We start from the raw sequence: 25368 nt of genomic DNA, 5'->3' as shown, positions 1-25368 counted from the left end.
CCCCCAATTTCTCTTTTTTATTTTTAGAAGGAAAACTTTGACTTATTAAAATATAATAAAGCACAAAATGGAATCCAAAAATCAGTAATTAAAGTTTGATAAGACACTTTGATGATATGCTGTACATTCTTATACTTCTTAAAAAGGTTAAATTTCAGTGTTGATATTTTCCTCTATAGCTATAATGAGTTAACTTAGTTAATTAAACTTTCTTCTTCAAAGACAAATATGAAACACCATTCTAAATACTTTGTGCTGTCTTATTTTTATAACTTTGAAACTGTCTTACCATTTTTGCTTCAAAGGTTTTAATTTTGCTTTTTCACACTGTCAAACTTCATTGTCATTTTTCTTGCTGCTAAAAACATTACTGTTTTCCTCCTGACCTAAATAATTTGCATGTTCCTGCATTTAAGAAAGAAGTAAACAAAATAAAGAATTTTCAAGCCATGGTAACAAGAAAGAGTGCAAACCAGTACATGTGATTCACTTAAGAAGTATAAAAATGATGCAGAGTTACAAATCAAGTAGTGATCTGATAGACCACATTTGAAATCATCATATACCAAGTAGTCTACCAGATAAAGAAATGGTATAATTTGTCTATAGTGTAAGAGCAAAACTTATGAGAAAGAGTAAAATTGGTAATTTTATCACAGGTTTAGAGTCATTAAAACTTAAAAACAAATACACAGAAGTCCAAATGGTTGTTTCTATATCACTTCAAATTTTTCTGAAGGAAAGATGAAAAATCAAGTGATTCTTGTTTTAAAATTTTAAATTACATTATTCTTTGTTTAGTAGTTTATATCCTTAACCAAAACATACTTTTTTTAGAAACTCACCTTTTTTTTCCTTTTTTATCTCAAGTCTTGGTTGAAAAATAAAGTGATAAGCAAAGAGAAGGACTAATATTCATATCATTAATGGGAGATTCATTCTGCTTAAGCTATTTAAAACAACATTCCTTTAGTTTTTCAGGATTTAGTTTTTCAAGATTTAGATCATGTAAATTTCTATGTTCTGTGGTTGGTTTAAAATTAGTTGGGTGCTGTTTGAATTGCTACTCTGCCATTTACTTCTCTGTGACCTTGGATAAATCATTTCTCTGTTACTCAGTTTCTCATCTACAAAACAAGGGAATTCAGTTGCCTTTAAGGTCCTTTCTGATTCTAAATCTATGCTCTGATGACTTGACTTTATTTGAATAAAAATTTGTTTTCACTTTTGGAGAAAGAAACTTTAAAGTACACGTGTATAGTGGGCAACTCTATTTTACACTTGGACTTGAGTTTATCTGTAAAATATGAGGTTGAACAAGATCATCTGTAAGGTCAACTTCCAGCTGTAACATTCTGTGGTTTTCAAAGAATATAGTAATTCTTCGTGAAACTTTTCCATCTTAAAATGGAATGAGGATGGAGCCTTATCTCCTCTTACGTGATCGATCTCTTCCTTGATGTTCTCACCACCTCTTGCTTGCTCCATTGCAGTGGGCTTCTTATTATTTTCTGTCTCCTCTAGTCCTACTCAACATAACTGCCAAGTGATTTTCCTTAGCTCAGTTCTAATCATGTCAATCCTCTACTCATTAAAATTTCATTGGTTCCCTATTGCCTCTGGGATAAAATATAAACTCTTCTGTTGGGTTTTTAAAGACCTTAACATATTGGCACTAATCTGTCTTTCCAGCTTCATCCCACATGACTCCTTTTTCTTCACTCTGTGTAGTCAACATTCTGCCCAGTACTGCCCATATGTCCCTGCCATTCTAAAAACTTTACAGTGGCTGTAAAAGTCTAAGGGAAAAAAATGACAATGAACAGCCATAAGAGGTCAGAAATCCCACCTTTCTGAAACTGCAATTCCTGACACTCTTGGTCCTAGATTATTCTTCTCAGACATTTTTCATTGGCTATGACAGTCCTGGGTTTTAGCTTTTTAGCATCCTAATACTACTTTCTCTTTAATGATATATCCCTCCTCAATTTCTGTTCGGAAATATCTTCTATCCTGGGCCTTATTCAATGTAAGTATCAGAAATACCAGTGGTTCTAGGCTTATAAAGTAGAATTCAGATTTTGCTTAGTTTTAAATTTCAGATTCTACCATGGGTAGTAATGTAGGAGAGAGTTGTCATTCCCAGATGCTGAAACATGTGTTAACCTGTAGAATTTTTTTGCCAGCTCCAAAACTTAAGTAGCTAAAATCCTTATTTCTTAAAATTTAAGAGCTTACTGACTCCTCCTTTTCTTGTTCCCAAGTGATTATCCTTTCTCCTCCCATCCCTACTCCACCCACAATTAGCTGAGAACCTAGGTCTTAGTCTCAGTAGGGCCGAACAGTCTGAGATGTATTCTACTCCCAGCTTTGCAACAAATTTAATAAATTTTTTTTTCATTTTTGTTTTAAACTGGAATAATGGCAGAGAAGAGAATAGAGCATACTAAGATCACTCAGTCTTTACATTGTAAGCATATTCTTAACTGTTAGTTAACACCTGCCTTTCTCATGTGAGTTTCTGATCCATTAACCAAGGACTAATCATATTATTGGAAGAATTGAATTATATAAATGATGACACTCCAATTATAAATGAAACCAGAAGAAAAAAGTAAGTTTCAGCTAAAAAAGAATGGCTTGCAAGTTCTCCTTGGAGGTGCAAACAAAGAGTTAGTGGAAAAAGTGCTCGTTTTTTGTTGCCATGGAGTATCCTCCTCCACAGTCCTGTACAAATAGGCTCTGCTCATGCCCTCTTCCCCCAAGCCAGGTTATCTGGGATCATCTGCAACAGCCTGTTGCCTGGCAGGGGCTGCTCAGGAGCTACCACTTAAGTTTTATATCATCATAAGAAGCAAGGACTAACAACATGGCAGTAATCCCACCCAGCACTTCACTTATGGCAACCTTTGACAACTGCAGAAGGTGCCTGAATTCCATTTCCAGCAACAGCTCCTGTGTAAGTGCTAAAGTGCTCTAGGGAAGTGATCTCCCACCATCTGGGTCTTCCAAAATCAGACCCAAGCCATTGGTAGACAAGCTTTTTCCTTTGGAAAGTCAGGTCATCTGTTCATGACAACTGTGTTGAGGCCACAAGCTCACTCAGGAACTTTCCAGGTTACTTATTACAAATCACCTGTGATCCACCTCAGGAGGCCATGGGAAAATAATATGTTGGTGATCCTGTCAAAGCAAGCCCTAGGTCTTCTGCATTAGCAGCAACCACCTGTGAAGTGCACTAGATGTCAGAGCTCATTTCTTCTTTCTTTGTTCCTTCTCCTTCCTACTCTTCCCCTTTCCTTTTCTTTTTATTCTCTCCCCACCTAATCCCTTAGATTAGACAGGCTACTTAAGCATATACATAATTATATTGTGTGTGTGTGTGTGTGTGTGTGTGTGTGTGTGTGTGTGTGTGTGTGTGTGTGTGTGTGTGTGTGTGTGTGTGTGTGTGTGTGTGTTTAAAGAAAACAAAAACAAAACACCAGGAAAAAAACAACCACTCTTTTTTAACTGTCCAAATCACCTATGTGCTCTCCAGCAAGATTAGTAACTTTGTTTACTTTCTAGTGAAAAGAAATTGAGTGGCCTTTTAAAAAAAAAGTTAGTGGAGTTGCTTTTGTCAGGTATCCAAAGTGAAATAGTAACACTATTTTCATAGAATATTTGGTTATTTTGTATTGCTGCAGTTAATAAGCATTAAAAAAAAAAGACCACTGTAAAACGAATTGTTTTTAATGTACCAGCATCTCTTGCTGAAGATGAAGAGATTGAGGAATTCTGCAGATAACTCGATAGGCCCTTATAAATGAAATCAACTTATGCTTTAACACTTGGTGGGAAATTAGACAGAAAAGCCAAAATACGTTGACAAGCAGGCTTGAGAAGTAAGGAATGACAGAAGTACTGACTTTCAAAGTGAGGCAGGTGGCACTAGATGGAGCAAGTGCCAAATACCATTACCAGAAAATGAAAATTACTATAACAGATTGGAAACAACTGATTACCTAGCAGGAAAACTAATTATGGTTGATAGGATATCCCATGTATTTGTGAGTATATTAGAGGTTACAAATACATACATATTAGAGAATGATTGAACCACCATATTACTGTCTGTTTCTACTTCACCGTGAAGCAAGAAGAAAGATTATGAGGAAGTCAGTAGAAACACAACAGAGGCCTTCTAGCTGACCAGGATTCTAGAAAAGCCAGCTAAAGATATTTTTCTTATTAGCTCTACCAACTTAACCTGAATTATTAGGACCTTTTGTGGGCATCATGAAGAAAGATATTGTAGAGTCAGATTCAATACAATAGGATGCTTACACGGGGAGAGCTATGTGGGAACTGAGACAGCTGCTGATTCATGTTCTCATTTTATGTTCATTCCAGGGCATACTCTTTCAGAATGGTGGACAAAATCACCTATAATGTTATAAATTGTTATTCCATCTCCCTCTTTTCTTCCTTTCTACTTCTTTTCCCCTTTCTTCTCCTTTCCTCCCAGCTGTCTCTTCTCCCCTCTAATGTCTGTAGTTGAATTTACATGTTTTAAATGAATGCAGGATGTGACACCATTGTATCACCTCATAAAACAATAAGAACTAGAGGATTGAAACAGCAGAAACAATGAAAATCTGCCTGGAGACCTAACTAAGTCATATCATCTTACAAGTACTTCAGAATCAAACTGGAGAAAAGATATAAAAAAAGATGGAAATTGAAAATGCTTTATAAACTTTTCCTCATCATTGGCATTGCACTCATCACAATACTCTTAGTATTACAGTCATCAGTGTTCTACAATAGGATAACCTACACATGCATCCAGAATATCCTAGATGAAAATCTGAGAAAGGAATACACAAGCTTTTTACAAACAATATTCCATGACAGTCCACATCTCTGTAGTCACAGAAATGAAGGATATAGATGATACAGCTTCCTACTTTGTTGAGTGTTTATTAACTCTAAGAAAGCATTTGATTTGGTAGAGCAAAACAATGTCCTAAAGGTTTTCCTGTAATAAATTGCCTCCTATGCATATATGAAAATCATACAAAATTACTTTAAAAAAATATAACAATAAGGGGAATTCTGGCAACTCTCTTGATATTATTAGTCACAAGCAAAGCATAAGACAAGGAGATTTCTGATTGTAGTACCTATTTGCTACTGTCAAGGATAATGTCCGATTGAGACTCCACGTGAAAAAGAGATTCACAGCAGAAGATGAAGGTTCTACTGATATTCGTATTTGCAAATGAAATCTTGAGTATACCAAGGTCCAGAACATGCAGAATCTTTTAAATGAAATCCATAAGCACTCTAAAGTATTTAGCCTAATGATTTATGCAAGAAGACCAAGTAAAGAATACCTTTTGTGAAGACTGTGATAAGTAATTGAGTAGACAGCTTTTATAATTGGTCTGTCTTGGACATATATATCGTTAATGGAGGGTGAACTTGGCTCAGACCTGAGTAGGAGTACGAATTAGATTGCTTTTTGAAAATTGTATAGTTCATTTAATGATCCTAGATTTCTCCATGGAAAAAGTCCTCTTTCAAAAATATAAATATTTTTCCAGATACTATGTGGTATAAATCATGGAATACCATGGTATTTTAACTAATTATTGTGAGTGAACCAAAAAACAACAGAGACATTCATGATGAGTGTGAGTAGGCAACAAAATATCACTCACAATGATTTATGTAGGACAAAGGGGTATGTATAAAGGATGTCATCAGAGACATGTATAACCAGAAAAAGGCGTGGGATAGGCATGTAGCAAGAGTAAAGGCTAACCAATATTGGCATCCCTGCAGTGTAAAGAGATCTAGAAGAAATCCTCCAACAAATTGGATGAACGCCTTATGGAGTATTTAAGAGGTGCCACGAACATGTGTAGAATAAAATGTTTCTTTGGCAACTAAAATGTTTCTCAAATAACCAGCCCAGCCCACAGTGTTGTGATACATTTTGCTTACACAACAGAAAACATAAGGCTTAATTTGAGGCATTCATTGGCCAGTACATGCAGAATGGTGACAGAATCTTGGTCATGCCTTGGTTATGATGGTCTGAATGACATGCACGAGGAGGGGTGGTGGTCAGCAGTGGTCTACTAAAGAAGATTTCCTTGGACAGGGTCCACTGACCTCTCTTCCTTTCTTCCTATTGATGTGTAGACTTGCAGGATTCTGCCTCTCCTACACGATAAGGCTGTTCGCACCCTTATGGTGGTCTTACCTTTATACAGAACTTGGAGACAAATCCTACTTCCATCTTTAATTCAAGTACAGTATCAGAAGTGGGAGAACTGGTCAAAAGTCAATAAAATGTATTACCCAAAACCAAAGGAAAAATTAATAAAATTGAAATTAAGAAAACTATTGAACTAATAAATAAAACTAAGAGCTGGTTTTATGAAAAAACCAATAAAATAGATAAACCTTTGGTTAATTTAATGTAAAAAAAGAAAGAAGAAAACCAAATTACTAGTATCACGAATGAAAAGGGCAAAGCTACCACCAAGGAAGAGGAAATTAAAACAATAATTAGGAATTATTTTTCCCAACTATATGCCAACAAATTTGACAATTGTAGTGAAATGGATATATATTTACAAAAATATAAATTGCCTAGATTAACTGAAGAGGAAGTAAAATACTTAAATAACCCCATCTCAGAAAAAGAAATTGAATAAGCCATGGATGAACTCCCTAGGAAAAACTCTCCAGGGCCAGATGGATTTACATATGAATTCTATCAAACATTTAAAGAACAATTAATTCCAGTATTATAGACTATTTGGGAAAATAGGTGAAGAAGGAGTCTTACCAAATTCTTTTTATGATACAAATATGATACCTAAACCAGGAAGAGTCAAAATAGAGAAAGAAAATTATAGACCAATTTCTCTAATGAATATAGATGCAAAAATTTTAAACAAAATACTAGCAAGTAGATTGCAGCAACTTATCACAAGAATAATACACTATGACCAGGTAGGATTTATACCAGGAATGCAGGGTTGGTTCAATATTAGGAAAACTATCAGCATCATTGAGCATATCAACACAAAACCAACAGAAATCACATGATCATCTCAATAGATGCAGAAAAAGCTTTTGATAAAATACAACACCCATTCCTATTAAAAACACTAGAAAGCATAGGTATAAATGGAGTCTTCCTTAAAATAATAAATAGCATATATCTAAAACCTTCAGCAAGCATTATATGTAATGGGGACAGGCTAGAAGCATTTCCAATAAGATCGGGGGTGAAACAAGGATGTCCATTATCACCACTGTTATTCAATATTGTACTGGAAATTTAGCTTTAGCAATAAGAGAAGAAAAAGAAATTGAAGGCATTAGAATAGGCAAAGAAGAAACAAAGCTATCACTCTTTGCAGATGACATGATGATATACTTAGAGAATCCTAGAGAATCAAGTAAAAAACTACTTGAAATAATAAACAACTTTAGCAAAGTTGCAGGCTATAAAATAAACCCACACAAATCATCAGCATTTCTATATATTACCAACAAAGCCCAACAGCAAGAGATAGAAAGAGAAATCCCATTTAAACTTACTGTAGACATTATAAAATATTTAGGAGTCTACCTATGAAACAAACCCAGGAACTCTATGAACACAATTACAAAACACTTTTCACACAAATAAAATCAGATCTAAATAATTGGAAAAACATCAGTTGCTCATGGGTAGGCCGAGCTAATATAATAAAAATGACAATCCTACCTAAGCTAATTTACTTATTCAGTGCCATACCAATCTAACTACCAAAAATTATTTTATAGAGTTAGAAAAAATAATAACAAGATTCATTTGGAAAAACAAAAGGTCCAGAATATCAAAGGAACTAATGAAAAGAAATGCAGGGGAAGGTGGCCTAGCAATTCCAGATCTTAAATTGTATTATAAAGCAGCAATCATCAAAACTGCTTGGTACTGGCTAAGAAATAGGGAGGTGGATCAGTGGAATAGGTTAAATATGCAAGACACAGTAGTCAATGACTATAGTAATCTATTATTTGATAAACCCAAAGACCCCAGCTTCTGGGATAAGAACCCACTCTTTGAAAAAAACTGCTGGGAAAACTGGAAAAGAGTATGGCAGAAACTAGGCATAGACCCAAATCTCACACCATATACCAAAATAAAGTCAAAATGGGTTCATGACTTAGATATAAAGGCTGATACCATAAGTAAACTGGAGAACAAGGAATAGTTTACCTATCAGATCTATGGAGAACAGAAGAATTCATGACCAAACAGGAGATAGAGAACATTATGAAAAGCAAAATGGATAATTTTGATTCCATTAAATTGAGAAGTTTTTGCAGAAAAAAAGCCAATGCAACTAAGATTAGAAGGTAGAAAATTGGGAAAGAATTTTTACAACCAGTCTCTCTGATAAAGGCCTCATTTCTAAAATATATAGAGAATTAAGACAAATTTATAAGAACACAAGCCATTCCCCAATTGATAAATGGTCAAAGGATATGAACAGACAGTTCTCAGATGAAGAAATTAAAGCCATCTATAGTCATATGAAAAAATGCTCTAAATCGTTATTGATTAGAGAAATGCAAATCAAAACAACTCTGAGGTACCACATCACACCTATCAGATTGGCCAACATGACAAAACAGGAAAATGATAAATGTTGGAGAAGATGTGGGAAAATTGGAACACTAATACATTGTTGGTGGAGTTGTGAAATGATCCAACCATTTTGGAGAACAATTTGGAACTATGCCCAAAGGGCTACAAAAATGTGCATACCCTTTGATCCAGCAATAGCACTTCTAGGGCTATATCCCAAAGAGATCAAACAAATGGGAAAAGGACCCACATGTACAAAAATATTCACAGCAGCTCTTTTTGTGGTGGCAAAGAATTGGAAATTGAGAGGATGCTCATCAATTGGGGAATGGCTGAACAAGTTGTGGTATGTGAATGTAATGGAATATTATTGTGCTATAAGAAATGATGAATGAGCTGACTTCAGAAAAACCTGGAAAGACCTATATGGTCTGATGCTGAGTGAAGTGAGCAGAACCAAGAGGACTTTGTACACAATAACAGTCACGTTATGTGATGACTAATATTGTTAAACTGAACCCTTCTCAGCTTTACAAGGATCTAAGACATCTGTAGAGGCCTCAGAATAGAAAATTCTGTCCACATCCAAAGAAAGAACTATGGGAGTCAAATAGCTATCACTTATTTTTGCCTTCTGTTGAGTTTTGTTTCATCTTTCTGATGGTTCCTCCTATTGGTTTTAATTTTTGCTTATAACTTCACTAATATGAAAATATATTTAATAGGAATATAAATGTAAAGCCTATATCAGATTGTGCGCCGTCTTGGGGAGGGTGGCGGGGAGAAGGGGGAGAAAAATTTTCAACTCAAAAGCGTATGGAAGTGATTGTTGATAAATCCAAATAAATTAATGAAATTTAAAAAAAAATGTGTTACCCAGTGCTTGAAGTCAGAAGTGGTAAGTAGTTTTCAGTAGATCTACACAAAGAACTAGCATGATTGGTTACCAAAAAAGTGTGACTTTACAATGGTATTTACACTGAGGAACAGAAATCAAGGAAGAAAGTAAGAAAATTCAATTTAATCAGCGCCTGCCAGTCACTGTACTAGACTTTGGGGAGACAAAGAAAAATCAAACATTCCCTGCCCTCAAGAAGCTTACGTCGTACTAAGAGTACATAGGTAAACACATATACACATACATACACACACACAGCATTTAGTGTAGTGGATTGTGGGGCTTTAGATCTGGAGTCATGAAAACCTTAGTTCAAATCCCACCTCACTCACTAAGCTGCATGAGCCTGGGAAAGTCACTTAACCTCCCTGTACCTATCTTAGTACCTAGTTTCTTCATCAGTAAACCAAAGGGGGTTGGAATTTATGGCCTCAAAAGGTCCTCCCAGCTTTAAAATAATGATCCTAATTTTGGATGGGAGTACAATACTTTCTGGAAAAATTAGGAATTGGGAAAGACCTCAGAAATGAAGTGCTATAACATTGTGGCAGGGTGTGGGAACAGCATTAGCTAGGATATTTAAGGAAGAGGAAAGATTTAATGGTTGCTGATTAATCAAGGTGACTTATGTGGTACCTTTAGTTGGGGATTCTTAATCTGGAGTTTGTGTATAGGTTTTATGGGGTCTGCGAATGTGGATGAGAAAAAATTACATCTTTATTTTCAATAGCCTGTAACTGAAATTTATCTTTCCTTCCCTTTATGAATTTTTTTTAAACATTCTGAGGAAGGGTTAGAAAGTTTCACCAGACTGCCAAAAGGGGTCCAGTACCACCCCATAAAAAATTAAGAACCCCTGCTTTAAGTGGTTTAGATTGTTTGAGCGAGATCCAGATAAGCCTCTGGGGTGTTTTAAAAGCCCTATTTTTTCTTTCAAGTTTCCCAAAGTGAAATTTCCCTGATGTGGGTGTGATTCTGTGTCTCTTTATTCGTGTGCTCACCAGTGAGAAGTGTGAGAAGGACATACTGCTTGTGTGCCAGCTGGCCCCATTCCTTGGCCATCTAACTCCTTGTGACAGGGTTTTCCTGTAGAAGATGAAAGTCCTCCAGGTGCGCCTGCTTGTTACCAACCACACTGTCCAGTGGTCAGTTTTCCTGTAACAGGTGAAATAGGACCTTTTAGAGAGAGGTCTTTTTTTGGGGGGTGGGTTGGGGTGGCGGACGATGAGAAGGAGGAATATAAGTAAGAGAGATTATAACCTTATGGGAAAAGACAGCATACAAAAGCAAGCTGATAAGAGGGTGGGGAGGATTTTTTTAATGAATATTTGAATTTTATTGAAATATTATATGAACCTGAAATTGGAAATACAATCACATCAAGGAACAGATTGCCACAGCTTTGACATTTAAATTTTTTTTTTTATTTTTAGGCAGTTTGGGTTAAGTGGCTTGCCCAGGGTCACAGAGCTAGTAAGTGACAAATGTTTGGTCTGAGGCTGGATTTGAACTCAGGTCCTCCTGACTTCAGGGCCGGCCCTCTATCCACTGCACCACCTAGCTGCCCCCACAACTTTGAAATAGAAGCCAAGCACATTTTGTAGGGCAGATTTCAAAAAGATGCTAATATAGTGCTTTTTCCTAGATGCTGCCCCATTTCTCTAAAGGCATTTTCAAGTGTTCAGATGTTAATATTTCCCACAAGCATGCGTACTGCTTTCTCTCACCATAACATGGAAAATCTATAATATGTTTGCTTCTACCATTCCTTGAACAGCAATTGCATTCTGAAGTTACACATTGGGGAAGCATTTTGTTTTTATCTCATGCATACAGGAGATCTCATTGTAGGTCTATGTTTTATTGTCTTGGTAAAATAATTTAGGCCTCTTCAATGTAAAACATGGATGAATATTTCTAACTTTATTTTTAGACTCATTTTAGTACTTATCTAAAAGGGAGGGTAATGTGAGTCTTACTTTTCAAATAAGAGAATCTCTTAATTTGCTAAAAAGTGGGGTTTGTGAAGTACTATTTTTCTCACCGCATACTTCTCTGTACTAATGTTTCTACTCCCTCATATATTAGGTTTTTTTATATTCAACAAAATAGAACAACAAAAAAGGGGTTTTTTTTCTGCTAAAACTTCAAGGCAGGTAGTGTTAGATTTATTTTCACAAGTATCACTAAAATTTAATTTCCAGTAAGCTTTATTCATTTAGTGGGAGGGTCTTGATGTCAATAATTTCTCCCTGTTTCTCAAGCTTGAACATGGTGTAGAGGAAATAGCCATTAACACTCAGAAAAGCTGAAAGCTGAATTCAGTTATCAGGTTTGCTTCTAACTATATGACTTTAGATAAGTCACTTAAACTTTCCTGAATCTCAGTTTCTCCTGTTGTAAAATTAAGATATTTCACTACATTAACCTCAAATGGTCTTATCAGCTCTAAAATTCTATTATTTTAAGTATTTATTGAAGACCTCTTATATACATAACAATGTAATGAATGAAAATATTTATTTGTTTAAAAAATTATTATTACCACCAAACTTTAAGCTCCTAAATAACTGCAGTTTGTTTCTATAGACACTGATATTTTCTTGAAAAATTTTTTAGTGTATATAGTATGCTGTTGTAAGTAGCGATTACTCTGTGGTTACATATGAGTGTAAATTCGACTTGCATATGCCAGCTAATTAGCTTAGTCTGTTTGTCTACGATCCTGATTCTGTAAGCATCATTTAAATTTACAAAGCCTCAGAATTGAAAAAGAATTCAGAGACCACCTAGTTTAACTTGTCCCTAAATAAGACTCTACTTAATAACATACCAAAAAGTGGTTATTCAGATTTTTCTTTGAAGGCTTTGCTTTAGTGTTAACCCATGACCTTCTTAGCTAGTGTATTATCTATCTGTATATGAAGCAGCTAGATAGCCGGTGAATGGAATGCTGGGCCTGAAGTCATGAAGGGCCTGAGTTTAAATCCAGCCTCATACACTTGGGCAAGTCACCTAACCTCTGTTTGCTTCATTTCTTCAACTATAAAATGAAGATAGCAGAGCCTGCCTGGCAGAGTTGTTGTGCGGATTTAATGAGATATTTGTAAAATGCTTAGGACAGTGCCTGGCTGGACAGGTCCAGCATTCTAGCCTTTCAGGATCTTTTTGGATCCTGAGGACTCTGATCTCCAAAATTTTAGCTTTCTTTACTTGTTTTGTATCATCTGAAAATTTTGTTTCATCTATTCCTTTATCTATTTCTTTACCAGAAACAAAAAATAACAAAAAGCGTAGATCCTGAAAGCAAACTACCAATCTGATATAGAACTGTTCCTCATTACTCATTGGGTCCTGCCCTTCAACTGGTTTCAAATCCACCTAACTATGCTATTGTATAGCCCAGCCAAATCAGAATTTCAGTTAGAAAGACATTACCATTCCAAAGCACACTTCAGAAAGAATTACATCTAAAACATACTCTCATTAAATAATCATCTAGCCCAGCAGTGGGGACTTCCATTGAAGGGAATCCTACACCCTCTTGAGGCAGACCATTTCCATTTAAAATGATAAAGTTTGCAAAGTGTGTTACAGATATCTCATTTTAGCTTTACAACCACCTTAGGAGTTAAGTTGTTATTGGTAGGTGCTATTTTACAGATGAAGAAACTGAGGGATTAAATGATTTGCCCAGTGTCATACAGCTAAGTATCTAAGACAAGATTTGAACTTAGGTCTTCCTGACTATAGGACCATTGTTCTGTCTACTGCATCACCTAGCTGCTGCTTTTTGATGCTTCTAATTATTAGGAAACTTTTCCTGACATCAAAATTAAATTCTCCTTGACAACTTATACTTGTTGTTGCTGTTTCTGCCCTTTGGACACAAAACAAAACAAATTTAATCCCTGTTCCACCTGACGGCCCTTCATATACCTGAACGCCTCTGTAATATTTCCTGCCTTGTAAACCCTCCCCTGCTGAGTATTTGTTCCCTTCTCCATCTTTAACTTCCCCAGTTCCTGTATGAACTCAAGACCTTTCACAATCTCGATCATAAACTCAATCACTTCTGGACACTTTGCAGCTTATATCTGTCCTTCCACCACGCAGTAGCACCCATAAACAAAAACATTCCAGATGTGGCACACCTGAGGTTGTACAAAGCTATGCCTCTCTTACTGTATCCTAAAATCGCATTCACTTTATTGTCTTACATTGAGCTTGCACTCTACTAAAACCCCCAGATATTTTTCGGGGAGAAACAATCTTACATTGCTTGCCCTCATCTTGTGAATTAGAGTTTTAAACTCAGATATAAAATTTTATATTTATCCTACCTAAGCCCAATATTCTAGCCTAGCAAAACTATTAGCCATCCTCTCAGCTTTGTGTCATTTGAAAATTCAGTGAGCATGCCATCATCCAGTCAGTCAGCATCCCTGTATAAACTGTTTAGTATGTGCTAATACTTGGCTAAATACTGGGGTTACAAATATAAAAGTGAGAAAATGTCTTCCCCTGAGGGGCTTACATCTACTTGGGACGGAGGAGTGGTACAAAATATTCATAGAAAAGTAAATAGAAAATATATACAAAGTTATTTTGACAGGGTGTAAAAGGGACATTAACAACTGGGGGATCAGAAAAGGCCATCTTTGCCTGCTATGCTTTAATCCAGTTTATTGATAAAAATGTAAAACAGTTTAGGACCAAGTACAGACACTGGGGGGCACTCTACTGGAAATCCCTTGTAAAGTTAACATGGAACTATTAATGGTTCTTCTTGTAATCCCATTATTTCTAGACTTTTTGGTTCTCATTTCATCTAATTGTAACATCATATAGTTCACATCTCTCTATATTTTCCTCAAGTTTGAAATCTTTTATCACATATGGCACAGAAGCTGGAATTATCTTCATCACCTTTTTTTGCAAATGGTTATCATGCAAATTGTTAATCATGATATCTGAAACACAAAATAACCTGATATCCCATTAAATGATATTTCTTATTGCCATTAGATATGAAAAAACCAGCTCTGCCAAGTCCTTTACCTCCCAAACAAGAACCTGTGAATATTCACTCATTAAATTTGAATTGAATTTGGGACAGTTTACTTGATATTTTTGAATGTTAAATGCCTTTTTTTTTTCTAACCATCATGACATCTGCCTATGGTCCTTCTGACTTGGTCATCTTCATTTAGATTTAGGTCAGCAGCGCTTTAATAAAGGGAAGTGTGCATTTGCCACTACTTGGGTCCTTTAAGGGTGAATCTGTTTATTAAAATGACTAAATTCTAAGTTAAACTGTAGGTCAAGTATCTTTATTACAAATACCTCCAAAGAGACAACTGATGAAGTGTTGAGTGCCAGTTGAAACATTTTTTAAAAATTTTTTTTTTTGCTTTGTTTCTTATTTTTTGCAACGTGACTAATATGGAATGTTTTGCACAACTTCACATGTATAATGGGTATTATTGCTTGCCTTCTCAACTTTGGGTTGGGGGGGATTGAGGGAGGGAAAGAATTCAGAACTCAAAAATTTTTTAAAAAATGAATGTAGGGGGAAGGGGGGTAGAGGGAAAGAGTGGTACGTGTGTGTTTTGGCATAACTACAGTTTGCCCTTTAGCTATTAGAAGATCACTAGACATCAGATTCAGAAATCCAAGTCTCAGATTTATGTAACTTGTGGGAAGTCTCCTTTGTGTCCACTAGTAGAGAAATGTCCCACATCAAACCTGTAACCCCAAAATTCTACTGAATCTCCAAGGTCTCAGAGCTAGGATTAATAATTTTCCATCCCCAAGTTTGTAAAGGCCAAAAATGGAACTGGAACACAAATCTAATTAAGTATTGAGGATCCTCTTACTGAAATTTCACCACTTTAATACTTAATATATTAATAATACTATGAGTTTGCAATGAATTATTGGGTCTTAAGGTAGCAAAAAAAATTTAAATGAAAAGGGTTGCTAAAAAAATCTTTTGTTAAATACATTTCCTAATGCTTTTTAGGATTACAAGGTTGCCAGTTGTTTCCTGAGACCAATGTCCGTGATAACATATGCAGTAGATACTTCCTGATTCTTTTTATGTGCAGCTATGCTCTTTTGTTTATGTTAGAATTCTACTTCCTGTTCTTTATGGGGTAGCAGTTGGGGATATTGTTACATTTAGTCCATAATGATATTTAACTGAATATGCCAATTGTTTCTCACTTTTTTGTCTACTCCTTATAATAATGGTATTAATATTCTTAATTGATTTAAATTTAATGGTGGTATGAATTCTCCTGTATTTTAAGACACTTTGTAAAATAGTTCACAGTTTAATTGAAATGCAAACAGATAAAGCCCTTCAAAACTCAATTTATTCTTTTATAGTTATAGTCCAGTTAACTGATATATGTGTGTATACACATGTGTATTTATCATATGAGGTATCCCTATATGCCTTATGATAAGTATGCATGTATGTATACATATGTACATATATGCATACATTGAAGAGTTACAATTTGAGGACATCTAGTAGGGAAAATAATCTTGTTTTATGGAATTTTAAAATCTCAAACTACTGAATTTAGGATATGGTACTTTAAAGTACTATGCTTTCCTACATTTAAAACTCATCATTTAGCAAATATCTAGACTCTGCTTATTAAAAGCAATTTCTAGGAATGTAATTTTTCCAAATATTATCTTCTCAGACTCCCAGAACTATTCATAGGAAAATGAGGGCGTTTTCGACATTGTTCTAAAGTTCCTTTGTCCAGATTTAGCAGTAAAATGCTTTCTTGATCTCATATCTCATCATATTTGTATCATGAAGTCTAGTAAAAATGTCTACAAAGAATAGATATTATAAGTTAATGGTAAAAAGGAATGCTAAATATAGACTTGATGTTTGTGTGAATGTATTTTTGTATACCTTCTTCAAAGAAAATATGATAAGCCCAAAGCTATCTAGAAGGGGGCCTTCGGGGTGGGGAGGCAAGATGATGAAAAGTGAGCCATTCTTTATAACTGAGAGTTTAACCATCAAATTTTGTTAAATTTTTACCATTTTGGTTCTAAAACTTTTAAAAATACTACATGGTTCTTTGGCTTCTTAGACTTTACCTAATGTAATTTAACATTTTCTTAATAATTTAGTGTCATTATGAGCGTGAGTTTTTATATTATCTTTTAGTACTATGATTCCCTCAGGACCTAAAGGCCTGTGCTCCTGTATAGTGAGTGTATCCTGAATGCTATGACATTTGAGTTCTTACATCTGCCTTTTAGGTTTTGTTTTGGGTTTTTTTTTGTCTCCTTTGCTGTCAGTTATATTACGTTTCATTACTGTCACCCTGAGTGCTTGTATCCTTATATTAGATCAGCTCAGCTGGACTCACTCAGCTTAAGGCCTAGATCCCTGAAAATTCTAGAGGTTCCCAGGGGTTGTGGACTGACATTCCACATAGACATGGATCAGAGATTGTTAAAAGAAAAGAACAAAATGAAATAGGATCACAGAAGGTAGTGGAATAGGGGAAATGGATCCATTCGGTCATAGTCTTTAGTTTTTTTAAAATAAAAAGAATAGGCTTCAAATGATTTTCACCGTAAGTATATTTTACAATAATTCCAGTTTATAATTACTTGACATTTTTTGGTTAAAAATTATTTCACATAATCTTCATAACATCCATGTGTTGTAGGTAGGTGGTACCTGCATTATTGTTCCCATTTGACAAATGAGGAAATTGAGAATTAGATTTGCTAAAGGTGGCCAGGCCAAGACTTGAACCCAGTCTTAGTATAGCTTCAGTGCTCTTTTGGGCATTACTGCCTTTTAGACTATTTATGGAAACATAGCTCATGTTTTCCTTCAGCTTCCTAGTCTTGTAGTATAAATGGACAATTCTATTAAATTCTGTATTTTATATTGTGACCAGATTAAATACATATTAGCACAGGGCAGTGGAAAGTATCTTGAATATGGAGTCAGAAGTCCTGACTTGTATAATTACTTGTATTACATTGAGTAAACCATTTAACCTCTCTGAGTTTCCAACATCTATAAGTGGAAGAGATTGCACTAGATGACATCTGAGGTGCCTTCCAGCTCTAAATCTGTTCTCAGATGCATCTTTGATCATACTGGTGTGGATGTTCTTTCTGATGATGCCAGTTGCAACCTATCCATACCTTTCCATTCTTTGCAGTTCTTGTCCATTCCTCCCATGCGCTCACTGCCGTAGAAGAGAAAGGTATGTAGTATAATGAGAGAATATTTACCACCCAGTATGTTTGTGGTAGCTTTCCTAAATCTCTTGATATTGTAAAGAAGCAGTGAGGCATACAGTGTCCATTGGTTATCCCTAAATCAACCTTTCCTTCTTTTTAGCATGTAATTGCACAAGCTTCATAAAATTTATTTAATTTCCTTCATTCAGTATATATTCATTTATCTCTAGTACACACATTTGTGATCACATAGTGATTATACTTGTGCAAGAACTTTGCTAAACCTGTGGAGAATTAAAATATAAATAAATTTTTCTCATTTGCAAGTTCTCAGGAAGTTTTCTCAATGTAAACTCTGAAGAAGTTCACGTTGTAATTAATTTAAAATTATGTTTTATACTTGCACTTAAATTTATATTTTAATTATTGCACCATTTTAAACTGTAATTAGCAAATTCAGTGGGTGGCATTGTGGATATGATAGGCTGTACCTGGAGTCAGGAAGACCTGAGTTCAAAGCCTTTCCCAGGCACTTACTAGCTGTATGACCCCTAGGAAAGTCACTTAACCTCTTTCTGCCTTAGTTTCCTCATCTGTAAAATGGGGATAATAATAGCAACTACTTCCCAGGGTTTTTGTGAGGATCAAATGAGATATTTGTAAAGACTTCACAAAGCATAAAGCACTCTAGAAATGCTAGCTCGTTGTTGTTAGTTGTTGTTATCATACTTAGAAATCACCCTGCTGGATCAAAGGCACTGACTTTACTGCTTTAATTAAGAGGTAAATCTGGGAAGAAAGCATTGCCTTCCTAGATATCAACTTTACTTTAGGAGCATGCACCTAAAACAGGGTTTCTTTAAAGCATCCGTTGTGGATCTATCATCCCTGAAATTATCAAAAGCTATTTTGAAGCTCTTTGTACTTTAGCCATATCCTGCTTATGGGATAAGAGATTTTGTAGATTTGTTCATAACCTACTGTTTCATATGTTTCATAGATCCATATCTTAAAAACTTCTTTGTCTTCTATTTCTGTTCTACTGGGGTTTGTTGAACAATTCCATGTTTTATACACCCTGGATTTTATCAGTTTCAAATATTATATTCTCCTTTGTCTAGTAAATTGAAAAGTTAATCATTTTAATAAAATAATTTAAAATTAAATTATATAAATTATAAAATTTTATATAAAATTTTATAAATTATGTAAATATAAAAAATAAAAATTAAATTAAATTAAAAATCAGAAAAGAAAGTAGAATGAATGGGAACCTAGAGTTTGCACACCACTCTTCAAGGAAAGAAGTAGACAAAATAAACTTTACTACCATAGGATGAGTTGAATAGGGAATGTGAGTCATAGTGACATTAAAGGCATTTTAGTAGAATAGGTAGACCTCCAGAATAGGAGATCTTGCTTCTAGTTTTGGCTCTGCCATTAATTCATTTTTGTGACATTGGACAAATTACTTAGTCTCACTAATCCTCAGTTTCCTCAGCTGTAAAATTTTGAAAGATAATCTGATTTATAGACAAAGAGATGGAAGGAGCTTCAGCTAAATCTAAGCCAACTCTTACTCAAATCATGAATCTTATCTACAATAACCCTAACTACTTCCAGTCATCCAACCTATGCTTGAAGACCTTCAGTGAAAAGGGACTACCCTCCTTGAGATAATCCATTCCATTTTTGTACAGTAATAATTGTCGGGACATTTTACCCTGTTTTAGTTAAAATCTCTCCCACTTTAAACTTCTCATTAGTTTTAGTTCTGTCCAAAAAAAACCAAAAACCAAAACAAAAACCGTATGTTATTCTTCTTCTACATAAAAACCTTTTAATGATTTGAAGACAGCTCTCATAAGCTTTATAATTTCTTTTCCAGACTATCTCTAGTAATTTTATTTGATCCTCACATATCAAGGTTTTGAGTTTCCCTAATTTTCTAGTTGCTTCCTAGAGAAGCCCCAGTTTTTCAGTTTCTCTTCCAAAATGAGGACTCCAATATGTGTACTAACCAGGGAAGAATTCTGTGGTCCAGAGTATAGTGTGCCCTCTTTGTTCTAAATATCAGAGTTTGATTAGTAGAAATTAAAATCATATTGGCTGCTTTGTCCATCACACTGTTTATTCATTTTGAACTTGCAAATAATTCATTAGACTGCTTTCAGTAAAACACTATTTCTCCATCCTTGTACTTGTGCAACTGATTTTTTTTAACCAGTTTGTAGGACATTGTGTGGCTCTCTTATCAAATTTCGTTTTGTTGGCTTCTACCTATCATTCTGATTAGTAGAAATTATTTTTTGGGGGGGAGGGGTGGTACTGAGTCTTATCACTGTATCAGCTAACTTTCCTGACTTTTTGTCACATGCAAACTCAATAAGCTTACAGCTTTCATCCAGCTTGTTGATATAAATTCTGGATTTAACAGAGCCAAGCAAAGAGCACAGCAGCATTTCCCAAAAGACTTCCTTCCACATTGACATAAGTTAATAAATACTCTTTTGATCTAGATGGTCAACTAGTTCCAACTTCTAACATTTAAACTGTTCAGTCATTTAGTCTACATTTATCCATCTCATCTACAAGAATATCATGGGAAGAATTATCAAATGTTTTTCTGAAATCTAAATATGCTATTATATCCATAGCATTCTCTTGACCTAATAACCCACTCATAATACTCTTCCTTATGACATAAACCAATTTACTATCAAATATTATAAAATACTGTTCCTAATGGTGATGGTTTTTGAGTACTTTCCTCTCCAATCAGAGCTCAGGCCCTACGTTCTAGGCAAAATTTCTTCCCCTTTAATGGCAACAATGTAGAAAGCAGTGACTCTTAGTCTAATAGTAAGGAAAACTCAGTAGTTTTGAGGATTGAGATTATTGAGTTAGTGATAAAATTAACTCAAGGCAGTGACAGTTTACAGAAATTAATAAACTATATATTGATTAAGTTTTAATTTTTAATTTGAGAGATTTATTGAATTAAAATTTGTATTTATGTTTGTAATAATCTTATTTAACTGTGTCATAAATGAGAGGGAAAGGAAAGAATAAATAACTCTTTGATCAGATTGTCTATTTTTCTGATAATGTCGAGAAATGTTTTGAAGAGACTTTCATTTTTATGATTAGATATACCTTGTTCCTCACCAAATTAATCTTTTCCAATGAATTTTCTGACATGCACTTAATACACAGCTTTTCATTTGAAAAACGTAACTCTTATTCAGATTGTTAGTTTTATTTTTCTGTTTTAGATTGGTATATTTAAAAAGTGGCCTTTATTCAGTTAATGATGCCATCCATTCTATAACCTCATGCTTAGGCATTCCTTTTTAATCTCTATAATAATTGGTTTCATTTCACAGGTCTTTGGAGTAGATGACGGTCAGGATTATAATAGGCCTGTTATCAATGAAAACCAGAAAGATTTAATAAAAGATTGGGCTCTGAATTCTGCTGCAGTAGTAACAGAAGAAAAAAAAACACTGATTACATCTGGATTTCTTGATTCTGAGGTAGAATTCTGTTCCTGATGATTAACTCTTTCTCTCTGTGAAAACATGTATTTCAAAAAAAACATTTTATTATTATTTTGAGTGATTTCTTGTAAAAACACATTTAGACATCTAGTTTTCACAAGATTTGTGGTTCTAGTGCAAGCTAAAAGCAGTCTTTAAATAATTGAGAGGGTTTTAGATTTTGCAATTTAGCTGTTCAATATTTTTCCAGTTATTTTACAGATAAAAATGAAGTTAATTCAATAAAGATTTTTGAGCACATAATAATCTTACTAATAACTGGGGTTTTAGATATCTTTAAAGTTTATAAAGTACTTTACACATATTATTTCATTTAATCCTCCCAGAAATCCTGTGAGAAGTTAGTTACTATAGGCATTTTTATCCCCACTTAACAGATGAGAAAAAATGAGGCTCAGTGGTATTCTGACTTGCTCATGGTCACACAGCTAAGTAAGTATGGGAAGTGGAGTGTGAACCTAGGTCATTCCACAGCAGTGCTCTTTTGTTTGCTATTTATGCTTAGCATGGCACTAGGTATTAAGGGAATTTTTTTTTCAAATAGAAAACCGAGCCCCTATGATCTAGTAAATGACCATCTACTTGGCAAGATCAGATTTAAGCACATAAGAAAGTGTGGCATAGATCAAAGAGTCCTGAACTAGGGATTAGGAGATCCAAGGTTCTCATTTGACTCTACTCTGTGACTCTTGGAAAGTCACTGGACCTCTCTAAACCTGTTTCCTCATCTTTAATAGATATAAGCACAAGTGATAAAATCAGAGAACCAGAGTTAACGTTTCCAACTCTGACATTACCTCTGTGACCTGGAGCAAATCACTGAACCTTTCTGGACCTCAGGTTCTTCATATGTAAAATGAGGAAGTTGAACTTGATGTCCTCTAGGTCCAGTCCAGCTGTAAAGAAATGATTCTAGGAGATGATTATCTGTGAGGTTTTTTTTTTCTCCTAGTTCTCATTCAGTAAATTCTCTGATCATGAGAATAACTAGAAAGCAAGTGCTTACTAGTGAGGTATGTGTGTGTGTGTGTCTCTCTCTCTCTCTCTCTCTCTCTCTCTCTCTCTCTCTCTCTCTCTCACACACACACACACACACACACACACACACACACACACACACACAAAGAGATCCCCATAGCAAGGGTGTTTTAGAGTCCTATAAGCTTAAGTCAGAGAGGACGTCTTGGAAAAAAAGACGTTGATACTGTCCTATGATAATGTACATTTCAAAATGTTAAATATAGGAAAAAATTATCCAACTGTATAGGATGTCTGTTCCTCAGAAGTTATTAAAGACTCAAATGGATCAGTTGATATACTTAGATTGAAATTGTATATAAAATCCTAGGATTCCGCATCTATTTTGGCTAGTAGATTCACTTATACATGTTACAGACAAAGTATCTCCTGTGACTGAAAATTGATATTAGTATCTTTATATCAGAATACTTTTCTCATGCCAGTGTCATTCTCTGAAAGTGTCTATAAGAAGCCATTATATTTTTATTTATTTTCTCCTCTTCTTAACTTGTTTGGTTAGGGGTGGGTTGCATGGATGTTTGCTTTTTTGTTTTATTTTGTTTTGTTTTGTTTTGAATAACTGCTTTTTGAGAGCAAGTGAATTGGTTGCTTGTCATCTGTTAAAAGTGAACCAGTGAGCCATATAGATCAACTGTGATAGAAAGCTGTATACTTATGGTTGCTCCATGGAACTAACTGGCTTCAGCATTCAAGATTATGTACTAAGATACCTATAACAAAATCTTATAGCACTGTGATTTGAGAGATAACAAGGTTTTTGTTCGACTAAATGATATGTCCCAAGCCAGTGAATCTAAGTATTGCTTAGTGAGTGTTTGCATATATTGAAGGATGCTAAATAGATATTTCATCCAGTTCTGTTTATACCTTTTGTAGACAAAATATTCAGTGGCAGTATTTTTACTTTCAGTGGCATCATGAAGTGTGATATACCTGCTTTCAAGGCTATAAGATCTTATTAAAAGGCAGAGTTTAAACTGCTTCTCTAGAAATTGTGATTTTATAGAAATCTTGGTTTATACTTTTTAAAATATATACCTTAAAAACTTTTGTATTCTTTCAGTGTTTTGTTTTCAGTTCAAAATTATTTTCATCATTTTACTTTCATTTATTCCTTTTCTTTATATCTTCCATAAGTCTTCTGTTTTGCATAAAACCGTTTAAGAAAATAGGTGTACAACAAACAGACATAAAGTAACTTATAAATTTTTCAAAATAAGGTCTTAATTATAGCTTTACATTGTCCAGGCAGCATTCTAGTTCATATATTCAGCATTGACTTCTAGGCTGTCATATTAAGTTGATAGTATTTTTCATTCAAATTAAGGATATTTTCCCTCTTCTTATTGTCCTGGCATTAAACACAATAATATAGACCATTGACCTCTAGAACGATAGGACATCTTATGGGCTAAATTCCATTTATTTCAGGTCACATTGGGTAACAAGATGATCCAGTAGCACATTTATATGAGGGTCAGATGTGAAGGACTTGTCCTAGGCCAAATGCAGCCTCCTTTTCTACCCTATACCCCTTGAAGTCCACCAAGAGTTTTACACATAACCTGATTATGGAGAGTTTTTTAGAGAATTGGCAGTTTTGTCCCTAATTCAGAGCTGCTCAGACAGAAATATGAGTTCCAGTTTCCCTAAATACTGTTCCATTCGTCTACTCAACTCAGTAGTCATTAAACACCTTTTATTTGCAAGACCCAAATGTCCTGTGGGACCCTGAAACCAGCCAGGCCTGGAATATACAGAATTCCTCCATCAATCAATCAACAAGCATTATTTAGTGCCTACAGTGTACCATACACTGTGCTAGATAGTGGGGATAGAAAAGACAAAAATAAAACAGCCCTTGCCCTTAGGAGCTTATTTTCTACTGACAACTGGAACATTTATGAGTATATGCAAAATAAGTACAAGGTCATTTGGCAAGAGAAGGTAATTAGGAAGGGTCCACAAACTTATTTGCATTGATTGTGACAGTGTGACAAGACTGGTTTCAGTTCAGTTCAAGAAGCATTAATTATGCAGCCACTAGGTGCCAGTGAGCCTACCTAATGCCCCAGAAAGTTTTAAACTTAAGTAAATGCTCATACTTCAAGAATAATATGGATTTTAAATAACAAATAAAAATGTACTACATTTCAGAAGACCTGGGCTTTACACTCAGGTCATCATTCAGTTTTGTTTTGTTTTGTTCTTACCACATGCTAAGTCTTATTCCAGGGTTTCATTGTGTTATGAAGGTGAGTAACTTTGGGTTAGAAGGCTGTGCCAACAGAACACAAAGCTCTGCCATGATCTGTCAAGCTCAGAAGACTCTTAAGTACAGGACCAGTTGTTTTAAAGAATCATATTCCTGATCATCAAGTAATGGCTTTTCCCCCCCACATATACAGCAACTCATAAGGACTATTTGCTAAAGGGTTGCAATCTGCATTGGTGGAGGGTTCTACCCTCACCAGTGAAACCACAGATCTTGGAAATGCTGAAGTCAAGGGGGTGTGGGGAGGAGCTAAAAAACAATTACTAAAATCACTTTGTTAGTTTCAGGTGATTACTGTTAGGAGACTATAAAGCATAATTATAGCAATGTAAATGTATATGTGGATACAGTTGAGTTTCAGATAACAAAGCTCATTGATTTAATAAGAATCATATACTTACTTTCTTTTTATAGGAAGGCACCACTTCATCTGGAAACAAGAGATGGGTTTCACAGTGGGCTAGTTTAGCTGCTAATCATACAAGACATGACCAGGAAGACAGGACGATGGAGTTGTCTGCATCTGCACCTATAGAAAATGGTATTTTAAATCATTTTCATGCATGACAGTTTTTAATGTTAAAACTAGACTATTTATCAGTTAGATTTATGTTAATATATTTCTGTGATGCACCAAATTTGTGAATTCATTTTGAATATTAGTGAAAATATTATTAAAGCCTTATTCTAGCTCTGAATGATGAAATAGAAT

At 34.8% G+C, this 25368-nt stretch overlaps 1 protein-coding gene across 1 annotated transcript in view; it reads left to right on the top strand.

Annotated features, from left to right (window-relative positions):
* CEP170 (centrosomal protein 170) overlaps window positions 1-25368 on the top strand; it is a 182595-nt gene that overhangs the window by 107894 nt on the left and 49333 nt on the right. Inside the window, 2 exon segments of the mRNA XM_078156262.1 lie at window positions 21167-21316; window positions 25071-25197. Of these exon segments, the coding sequence (XP_078012388.1) occupies window positions 21167-21316; window positions 25071-25197 (277 nt within the window).

The sequence above is a fragment of the Phascolarctos cinereus genome, unplaced genomic scaffold, assembly GCF_003287225.1.
Source record: "Phascolarctos cinereus isolate Bilbo 61053 unplaced genomic scaffold, phaCin_HiC Scaffold_5;HRSCAF=322, whole genome shotgun sequence".
Classification (NCBI taxonomy): domain Eukaryota; kingdom Metazoa; phylum Chordata; class Mammalia; order Diprotodontia; family Phascolarctidae; genus Phascolarctos; species Phascolarctos cinereus.
This window is presented reverse-complemented; position numbering and strand designations above follow the sequence as displayed.